The 11,124-nt window shown below is 38.2% G+C and overlaps 1 protein-coding gene across 1 annotated transcript; it reads right to left on the bottom strand.

Moving 5' to 3' along the window:
* Positions 1 to 2,665: 2,665 nt before the first annotated feature.
* LOC147883078 (uncharacterized) lies at positions 2,666 to 4,095 on the bottom strand. Its single transcript, XM_087399242.1, has 3 exons — positions 3,882 to 4,095; positions 3,226 to 3,788; positions 2,666 to 3,124 (listed from the first exon to the last, which is right to left on the bottom strand). Exons 1-3 carry the CDS (start codon positions 4,093 to 4,095, stop codon positions 2,666 to 2,668), a joined length of 1,236 nt encoding a protein of 411 aa, XP_087255368.1.
* Between the last annotated feature and the right edge of the window lie 7,029 nt (positions 4,096 to 11,124).

Below are 11,124 nucleotides of genomic sequence, written 5' to 3'. Positions count from 1 at the left end.
TCTTCCTCCTCTTTCGATCTCTTTTCATAAGCATATGTATGTGCCTATGCTTAATCTTTCTCTCTCTTTCTTTTATGCTCATATGCTCATGCATAAGAATAAGCATATCATTTCCATCCCTTTCTCTTATGCTTATGCTCTTTTTCCCTCTTCCTTCTCTTATGCTTATGCTTATGCATGAGCATATGTCTCCTTCTCCTCTTTTCCTCTCTCCTTCTCCTTCTCCTTTCCTTCTCTTCTTTTTTCCTCACTCTTTCTCTTCTTTTCATAAGCATATGCCTATGCCTATGCATATCCTTCTCCTTTCTTTCTTCTCTTTTTTTGCTCTCTTTTCTCTTCTTTTCATAAGCATATGCCTACGCATGTCCTTCTCCTTCTCCTTCTCTCTTCTTTCTCTTATGCTTATGCATAAGAATAAGCATATCCTTTCCTTCCCTTTCTCTTATGCTTATGCTCTTTTTCCCTTTTCCTTCTCCTTCCTTCTCTTATGCTTATGCTTATGCATGAGCATATGTCTCTTTCTCCTCTTTTCCTCTCTCCTTCTCCTTCTCCTTCTCCTTCTCCTTCCTTTCTCTTCTTTTTTCCTCACTCTTTCTCTTCTTTTCATAAGCATATGCCTATGCATATCTTTCTCCTTTCTTTCTCTTCTTTTCATGAGCATATGCCTATGCATGTCCTTCTCCTTCTCCTTCTCCTTCTCTCTTCTTTCTCTTATGCTTATGCATAAGAATAATCATATCCTTTCCTTTCCTTTCTCTTATGCTTATGCTCTTTTTCCCTCTTCCTTCTCCTTCCTTCTCTTATGCGTATGCTTATGCATGAGCATATGTCTCTTTCTCCTCTTTTCCTCTCTCCTTCTCCTCCTTCCCTTCTCTTCTTTTTTCCTCACTCTTTCTCTTCTTTTCATAAGCATACGCCTATGCATATCCTTCTCCTTTCTTTCTCTTCTTTTTTCCTCTCTTTTTCTCTTCTTTTCATAAGCATATGCCTATGCATGTCCTTCTCCTTCTCCTTCTCCTTCTCCTTCTCTCTTCTTTCTCTTATGCTTATGCATAAGAATAAGCATATCCTTTCCTTCCCTTTCTCTTATGCTTATGCTATTTTTCCCTCTTCCTTCTCTTATGCTTATGCTTATGCATGAGCATATGTCTCCTTCTCCTCTTTTCCTCTCTCCTTCTCCTTCTCCTTCCCTTCTCTTCTTTTTTCCTCACTCTTTCTCTTCTTTTCATAAGCATATGCCTATGCATATCCTTCTCCTTTCTTTCTCTTATTTTTTCCTCTCTTTTTCTCTTCTTTTCATAAGCATATGCCTATGCATGTCCTTCTCCTTCTCCTTCTCTCTTCTTTCTCTTATGCTTATGCATAAGAATAAGCATATCCTTTCCTTCCCTTTCTCTTATGCTTATGCTCTTTTCCCCTCCGCCTTCTCTTATGCTTATGCTTATGCATGAGCATATGTCTCCTTCTCCTCTTTTCCTCTCTCCTTCTCCTTCTCCTTCTCCTTCTCTTTCTCCTTCCCTTCTCTTCTTTTTTCCTCACTCTCTCTTCTTTTCATAAGCATATGCCTATGCCTATGCCTATGCATATCCTTCTCCTTTCTCTCTCTTCTTTTTTCCTCTCTTTTTCTCTTCTTTTCATAAGCATATGCCTATGCAGGTTCTTCTCCTTCTCCTTCTCTCTTCTTTCTCTTATGCTTATGCATAAGAATAAGCATATCCTTTCCTTCCCTTTCTCTTATGCTTATGCTCTTTTTCCCTCTTCCTTCTCTTATGCTTATGCTTATGCATGAGCATATGTCTCCTTCTCCTCTTTTCCTCTCTCCTTCTCCTTCTCCTTCTCCTTCTCCTTTCCTTCTCTTCTTTTTTCCTCACTCTTTCTCTTCTTTTCATAAGCATATGCCTATGCATATCCTTTTCCTTTCTTTCTTTTCTTTTTCCTCTCTTTTCTCTTCTTTTCATAAGCATATGCCTATGCATGTCCATCTCCTTCTCCTTCTCCTTCCCCTTCTCTCTTCTTTCTCTTATGCTTATGCTTATACATGAGCATATGTCTCCTTCTCCTCTTCTCCTCTCTCCCTCTCCTTCTCCTTCTCCGTCTCCTTCTCCTTCTCCTTTCCTTCTCTTTTTTTTCCTCACTCTTTCTCTTCTTTTCATAAGCATATGCCTATGCCTATGCCTATGCATATCCTTCTCCTTTCTTTCTCTTCTTTTTCTCCTTTTCATAAGCATATGCCTATGCATGTCAACATGCTCAAAATTGAATATGTGATATTGAGATTAATATTCATGGGTACTCACATGATGTACTAATAGTTCTTCAATATGATTACTACATCTCTAGCAAATGAAATAGGTGCAAGACACCACAAAAGTTATGCATGTTCAATACTAGGGCATCGCAAGCAAAATGAATTGCTTGAAGGGAAAAACTCATGTCAAATCACTAGACTCAATCTTCTTTACTGATGTCATCCACATAGATATTGCGATGATGCCTTGTCTCTTTGATGGGGGCATTGAATGCAATGTCATTACACATCATCTCAGCCATAGCACCTGCATAAGAAGGCAAAAAGATAAAATAGATCAATCAATATCAATGCCTCATTGATAATAATATTCTCCAACAAATAGGTTTAAAAAGATAAAAGACGAGAGTAACATACTTACTGGTCATCTAGAAGATTAACAACCACATCTTCGGAATCATTTAGAGTCCCATAGTTGCTTAACACATTTCCCTTTCCTTTCTGTCCATCCAAAAATGGTTGCAATATACAATTGCAAATGTCAGGATCATTCTCAATAGATAAGCATGCTCTCCCAGAATGCACACATGCTTTTTGCATAGAACCAGTCCTAGCACCTAAGTCCACCACATGTCCATAAATTGGACACAACAACTCCAAGAAGTACAACATCATGCATGGAGCCTTCTCCAATGCACCTCTCCATGGAATACTCTCTCCATGTTTTATAGTCTGCTCACTTGTTGGTAAATAATGATGAAACAAACTACTTCCAAAAGCAATGCCCAATTTGGTACCAACCACAGAAGCATTTCCAGGATTACAAACACAAGACATACCAGCCCGATGAAGAAGGCATAAAACCATAACATCCACCTAAAGAGAAGAAAAGAATTAAACTTATGCTTAGTACAACCCATTTCATTATACAAGAGCATAAATTCTTTCAACAGGTCATTGTAAGACAATTGTCTCACCTTATGATCAATACCACCAACTTTGATTATGCAATATGCATCCAAGCATTGCATGTACATTCGACATGCAAACTCTAATCTACTGATCCTAGCATAACGCTCAACCAAATGAAGAACATGAGGAGCACACATAACTAGGATCCAACCAGAATCTGAAACAACTGTGGCCGCTACTAGCAAGGAGTAGCGTACATGGTCCTTTGTTAATAAATTCCAAGATGGAGATGTGGAATCCTCTACTCCAAGACCTTCTAGCTGTGTAGGCAGATCAAAAATGACAAAATCTACAGCCCAAGCAACACTCTTACCATTTCTTGTTTTTCTTTCACCTCCAAGACCCACAAAGTATTCCTTCATGTCTATATAGGCTTGTGTGAAGTTTGAGTTAGACAATTGCTTCCCAAACTCGACATAATCATAGCACCAAACCTTGCAATGTGAAGCATCACATGTGCCACTTCGATTCAAAGTTAGAGAGGTCAATGGAATGTACAAAAAGTGGATAGAGCTATCTTTCCATTTACATCCTTCCAAAATGGGTGTAGATTGCAGTACCTGCATATCTGTATCCACACCACATATGTAAAGACACAAGGTGATAACAACATATGTTACACAAAGAAATAACAGCTTGAAAAAAGACCAAGAGACCTTACCATTATTAGTACCATGATTTTTTGGTGGCCTACCACCCTTCTTTAGTTCCATACTTGAATCCTTGTCCTTTTTAGTCATCTTCTCAAGTGTTTTTTGAATCTCAATGACTGCATCATCCTTGTGGACTGAATTTGAGCTTGATGAACCCATCTCTTCCTTTTTATGCTCTGTGTACAACTCTACCTCCTCCTCGATGCAACATCCTTTTTTCATATCGAGCCACCACGTGTAGTTCTTTCTCTCCCACTCAAAGAGCACTTGCTTCTCTTCTTTTTCTATCATGTTTGGAGAGTACATACAAAATTTTAAGTCCTGAATTGTTGTCCATACTTGACATATGGGCAACAATTTTTCAATCTTACCAACAACTTTTAAGGATTGCAAGAATTTGCATACAATAAGAGTCTTAGTACAAAAGCGAAATACTTAAGGATGGATTTTTAAATGAAAAGGAAAAACCATGTATTGCTTACCTAAATACCAATCGTCGAGATGCCCTCGTCATCTCCATTTTTCCTGTTACAGCTGTAGCAACAGTCATTGAATCCTTTAAATCTTCATAAAGTTCGAGTCTGTTCATTGCTTGTATCTCCCCAAAATACTCTCTCAACATAGGATCTTGAGGAAGCACAAAGCTAGCTTGTTGACTAGCAACCAAGACCTGAGAGAGTAACCTCTTAGATTCACAAAGCAACTGATCCATCCATGCCTCTTTCGCCATCCACTTTATGAATTCTCTATCAGCTTTTGGCATCCCATAACTTGTTCTCAAATTTGAATCTGACCCTAAGATTCTGAGTGTTGCTAGTTGTGTCTCCTTTGAGACCTTTGCAATGGAGATGTTATACAACTTTTCCAATGTGACAATGGATGATTTATCATGAAATGGGAGGCTCCACAAGATATTAAACCAATCTTCACCATTTGTTGATTTGACAATAGACAGAATCTACATATAAACAATACATGTAATCGTCACATCAACTGTATTTTTTGATCATACAATACATGCATATCCCATACCTTGATCATTTTCTAAACAAACATATATTTACATCCTTTTTTAATATTATGAGTTCTTTCTCAATCTCAAAAAACACTTGAACACTTTAAAAAATCAACTTTATGTTAAGAATCATTAAATTAACCATACCTTGATCATTTTTCGACCATACTTGAGATTCACATCCTTTCGAATACTTTTAAGTGCTTTCTCCATATCAGCAACACTCAAATTTGGCTGAAGTTCCTTTAGCTTTGCCTCATAATCTTGCTTGTATAGTGGCTAAAATATATTCCAAAGAAATGAATGAGTACAATGAATTAGTTAGTTCTAATTCAAAAGACATCCATGACAAATGGTATGAAACTTACTGCAAATACCATTCTCCCTAGCATCAGAGATGTCAAAGGATACCAAGTACTTGATCCTTTACTGCTTTCATTTGCCCTACGCTTTTCAAGTTTCTTTTTTCCTTCCTAAAAAAAAAGTGATAAGTACTCATTCTCATCACATGAACACATTGTCTTCGTGTTGTACAAATAATCCTTGAGATTTGTTTTAATAATTACTGTTTCATAAGGCTGAAAAATAAAAAATATATAGCTTCAAACATATTAAGAATTGTTCACAAAACCCTTAAAAGCTCGAAAAAAGGTAACATATATAAGCAAAAACTCACACTTACAGATTGAACCTTTGAAGAGTATCTATTAGCTTCATTTCTGTTTCTTTCTCTGGAGTAATAAAACTTGCCAAAACTCGAATATGCCATGCCTTTAATGTCTTGAATTTCTCTTCAATTAGAGACATCCATGCAACAGTACGGTGATTCCCCTCCCACACAAAAAACATCTTCTGAGATAAAAATGACCAATCAGCATCATCAACAATCTGTGCCTCAAATTTTGCATTTACATCCCTCCAACAAGAATCCCATGATTGTTCAATTTCATCTGTCACCTCTTGTGAAACACCATCCGGAAGTGTTGTAGATAAAATAAACATTCCTTTCTATTGAATATATTTTTCTACCTCTAGAGCTTACTTTAGGCTATTCATATCAGTTCGTAGGCCTCTGACTCTTGTGTTTACAACACAATGACATAATGGGATCAAGGGACCAATCTTTCCAGGATTGATTGCAAGAGATTCAATAACATCCTTCCCATGGCCAATATCAAGTGCAACAAGAAGCTCTTGCTCAAACTCCTCATCTAGTTGTTGATCATCTTTCTTTCTCTTCTTAGAAGATTCCTCCACAATTATAGTAGTGTCTTCAAAGTCTTCCATCTCCTTATCCTCTTCAACTCCAATTTCAACCTCTTTTTGAAACTCTAAATTTGGTGTAGATTCCACTTGAAAACTTCTCTTGCTACTTGTCCTTCCACCTCTCCTGCCTCCTCGTTCTCCTCTTCCACCTCTCCCCCTCCTCTCAGAAGTTTTTATTTTTACCATCCTGCCAATGTGACACAAATGCATTAAACAAAAGAAGTCATCAAATGGCATAGAATAGACTTACAAGGTCAATTAAGTCCCAGCATTACTTCAATAGCATACAAAGAAAGCTCAAGTGGCTTCAAAATAGAAAATACCTGAAGCTTGATCGTGATGCTGCTAATTGAAGCTACACTTGACGAGATGATGAGGCTTGAGGAGACTAGCTGGACAACAAAAGCATACAAAGAAAAGTTATTAAGCATATATGAAAAAGTTATTAACCACAAAAGCGTACAATATCTCGAATATACTGTGTTGTGTCTCCTAAGGCCTCCTCGTCTCCTTGCCTCCCCCTCCTTGCCTTATTTTCATAATAGTGCATGTGTCTAAGGCAGACATTTCAAATACTCCATGTGTTTACTACTTGACTTTGGCTCTCGTAGAGCTATTGTAGCAGCAAGGGAAACAAAAAATCTCCAAGTGCTATGCGTACATATGTTAAAATATCATGTGGTGTATAGGAAAATCACATGATGTGCCCTTAAACCACACAATGTATTTTGTTTATATAGCTTGGTATATATGTTCACTGTGCAATAATGATCTAGTCAACCAATTTGTAATGACTGACTAGAAAAGACATGTTTTTTTGCATTTTAAACATCTTTAATTCAAAGAATACATACTAAAAACCTCCCTAATATCACAAGGGAGATATTGGGGGAAAGCACCAAGAATCTTGATCATTAAACTCCTACTGAGTCTCTTTTACTACTCAAAATAGGCAACCAACAATCATAAAAGCCTTGAGAGGTACCGAACTTCAAAATATCCAAGTTGATGCTACAAACATAGTACGCTGCTCTAGGTTATCATTTAATATTCTTCATTATCCTTCATGGCATAGATCCTTGTAATCATGGTGAAAACTCTATAATTCCATCCTATTATGCCATGTGCACCACATTGTTGGAGGTCGCGTATAAGGATATGCAAAACAAATTGAAGGAATCCATAATTAATGATATAGCTTCAATAGGCTATACATTTGTTTCTAAAGGATGGATCGATATAGCTCATTGCTCTCTCACCAATGTGATGATTGTCTCTCCCAAAGGAGAAGCCCTCTAGAAGTCTTACAAAAAAAGTGGTGAGATCCAAATTGGCAAATACATTGTAGAGTTATTGATTTCTATACAATGGAATCCACACCAAAGAATCGAGATGCTATCATAGATACATCCCGCTCACAAGATTATATAACTTGGGAAAGAGGTTTAAATTTAGAGAACAAGAGAATGAAATAAATCTTTGGGATGTGAAGGCTATGATTACAAACACAATATTTTGGAAAGGAGTGGAAGATGAAAGTTGTTGTGAGTCAACCTTTCATGTTTGCATTAAGGGATTTTGATGCTAAGGTGCCTACTTTGGGAAAAACTTACAAGATATGGTGGGATTTTGAACAAGATTTTCTTGGCCTGACAGGATGAAGTGCACCCTTTAGTTAGCTAGATGGACGTAGTTGCATTCTTATTGAAGAAAAAGTTGGTGATAGGTGCATTCCTCCACATAGTGTAAGCTTGCTATTAGATTCTGAGTGGTGGAACATTAGTAACTACTAGAGAAAATTAGCAATATATGGCACACTACAATAATAGGCTAATGCATCAGACTATGTCAAAGTGGTCAAGTGAAGGACCAAATATGGAATTTGAAGTAGGGATCAAGGTCAAGGAAAGGGTTATACACCACTGATCACCTGCCAGTATCAACAAGATCCATTTTCAGGGGGCACTACAATAACGAGTTAATGCAGTGCGCTGCATTAATTCTATATAAGCCAGGAGAAGCAGGTGCTACACTATCAGTTTCAACTATGTGCTGCTGAAAATTTTGCTAAACACAAAACATCCAAAACCAACCCCAACTCCCACAACCACCTAAAAACCAGCTCCAATCATGTCTTTTGATACCAAAGAATACATTCATCACCATTTCAGCTCTCTTTGAGATGAGGAGATTGAATTCACTAGTGGACAATTTGAGACACAATCACACCTTCTCGGTCAGTCCGCTGACGAGGAGGCGAGAGAGATTGAGGAGGAATTAAGAATCTCGACCCAAGAGGCAGTGGAGAGGTAGAAAAGAAAAGGAAAAGCCACGCAAAAAGCACCCCAAGAAGCTAGAGAGCCTTTGACGGCAAGCGCGGTCCCACATAAGCACAAGGCAAGCTCTGATACTAGTGCTTCAAGCCCAATAATGGAAAGAGGTATCACTATCACCACACATTCGCCACTGGGGCAAGAATGGGTGGAGCAACTAGGAGGGATGGTGGTGGATTCCACTTATATGTTCAACCCCACAACCCGCTTCAAAGTTACATACCATACCTCGGAGTGCTATCAGGCTCTACAGGACCCTGAAGAAATACCACACCTTGATGCCTACGGCCTCGGCAAGATGAGATATAAATTTTCGTGCAACCTTAATATGGGCTATGCAGTGCAATTCGTAAAGAACTACAACAAAAACACCAAGCAGACAAAGATCATATGAGAAAATGGGCAAGAAAAAGTTCTCACACTTAGTGTCGACATGGTGAGGAACGCCTTCGGCCTTGAAGTGGTCACCGAACCGTACATGGACCTAAGAAAACTGGGAAAGAAATTGGAAGGTGCAGCCAGTTATGAGAGCCACAAACAACGAGGCCACAATTATCAAGTATTTCCAATTGGGTAGATTATTTCTACCAAAAAACTGGACAAGTGCATGAGAGTGCTCTCAACGGAAGCAAGAACAGAAGAGGGAGAGAGAGAGACAGAGAGCCACACAAGTTTTGGTGGGTGCAGAACCACCCTAATCTTCTTTTTCATTCATTTATATATGTGTTTGAGTATTGTACATAACCGGGGTAAAGGCACAGTGACCTTTAACCCCCACAACCTCCCACTTAAAGGACAATGTGCCTTTAAGGGAGAACAACCCCCCCTTGGTGCCTCATTCTCTTGTCTACATAAGGTGGTTGGGCTTTTACATTGATGTTGTTCACCGTCTTTTTTGGTTGGACCAGTAGACCCCTTTTGGTGAAAATAATTAAATATAGAGGCCAATAGACCCCTTCCGTCAACGAAAGGGGTCTATTAGCCTCTATATTTAATTAATGGTTCATGAAAGATAGAGGCCCATAGACCACTTTTGTCAACGAAAGGGGTCTATTGGCCTCTACCTTTCATTAATAATTGATGAAAAATAGAGTCCAATAGACCCCTTTCATCGATGAAACAGTCTAGTTTGGCTGGATTCTAGTGAAACTGTTTTGGATTTGCCATCAATTGTGCTAGTGAACTTAGTAAATAACAAATATTTGGTCATGTGATAGTCAGATATATAAGAGATCTAATGAGCTACCGGTACTAACCTATCATTGACTGTAGGATTTTTTGAATCTTTTGTACATTTCAAACTTTGTTCTATGGGAGTGGCTACAATCTTGCAATCTGCTGCCATATGAAACTTCTTTAGGAGACTGTCAACATATTTGAGCTGACTCATAAAGGTGTTGTCTGAATCTCTCCAGAAACTATGCTGATGAACTTGTTACATAACAAATATCTGGCCATGTGATAAATAGATATATAAGAGATCCGATGAGCTGCCTGTAGTATCTGTCATGCACTGTAGGCCTTTCTGAATCTTTTGTAAGTTTCAAAATCTATTCCATGGGAGTGGCTGCAATCTTGCAATCTACCATATGAAACTTCTTCAGGAGACTGTCAACATATTTGAGCTAAAGGTGCTGACTAAATCTCTCTAGAACTCAAAACCAAGACAATAATGCATAAGTCCAAGATCTTTCATATCGAGCTTTGCATATACGTCTTGTTTTAGCTTTTATCCCAACACTATTTACAATTTTGAATTGTTTCGTTTTCCATGTACTTGCTTGCTATATGGCTTATAAACATGCCAAAGGTCATTGCATTTCATAATACACAACATCAAACCCAATAGCATGCCCTTTGGCCCATTTGTGTTTTGAAGCATTTTAGGCCACATTACACTTGTTTGGGATATCCAATTTTGTTGACGTGTATCATCGGAGAGCAAAAAACCGACTGGCTGAAAATTTCGCTACTCCCGCGAATTTCAAATTTTCACACCTCCCACCCATCAAATCTTGGAAGATTAAGTACTTGCAACCTGTCCGCCTTGCAAATGCCCTGCCAAAATCGCATGTACCTCGATATGAGCTTGTGTAAAGTTTGGTTTGGAATTGTCTCCCAGTCATAATCAGATCATCTACATACAAAAGTGCAATAGTAATTCTTCCCGTTGAACTTTGTAGTCAAGAGTATGATATGCATTGGATTTCATATATCCCAGATGATCAGCAAAATATTTGTCGATTCTATTGCACCAACTTCTGGGTGCTTGTTTTAAGCCATAGAGACTTTTCTTGAGATCTAGCAAACTTGATTCTCCTTTCTTGGTTCAACATAACCTACTGGTTGTTGCATGTAGACTTCCTTGTCTAGGTAACCATTGAGAAATGTATTCTTGACATCGAGAGCTAGTACACATTCTATCTTGCTGAGTGTCACCAGTGATATCAAGAACCGTATGGAATCCATCTTTGCTACTGGAGCAAAAGTTCATCATAATCCTGACCATATTGTTATGCAAATCCTTTTGCAACTAGTCTCGCTTTGTATCTTTCAATGCTTTCATCTGGATTGTACTTCACTTTGTATACCCATTTGTTTGCTATGGCCTTCTTTCCTGGTGGAAGGTCACATAGT

The sequence above is a fragment of the Dipteris shenzhenensis genome, chromosome 28 (genome assembly GCF_047967505.1).
Source record: "Dipteris shenzhenensis isolate YYH24624 ecotype China chromosome 28, Dip_SZ_1.0, whole genome shotgun sequence".
Taxonomy (NCBI): Eukaryota; Viridiplantae; Streptophyta; class Polypodiopsida; order Gleicheniales; family Dipteridaceae; genus Dipteris; species Dipteris shenzhenensis.
Note: the sequence above shows the minus strand (reverse complement) of the source record. Positions and strands in the feature narration are given on the sequence as shown.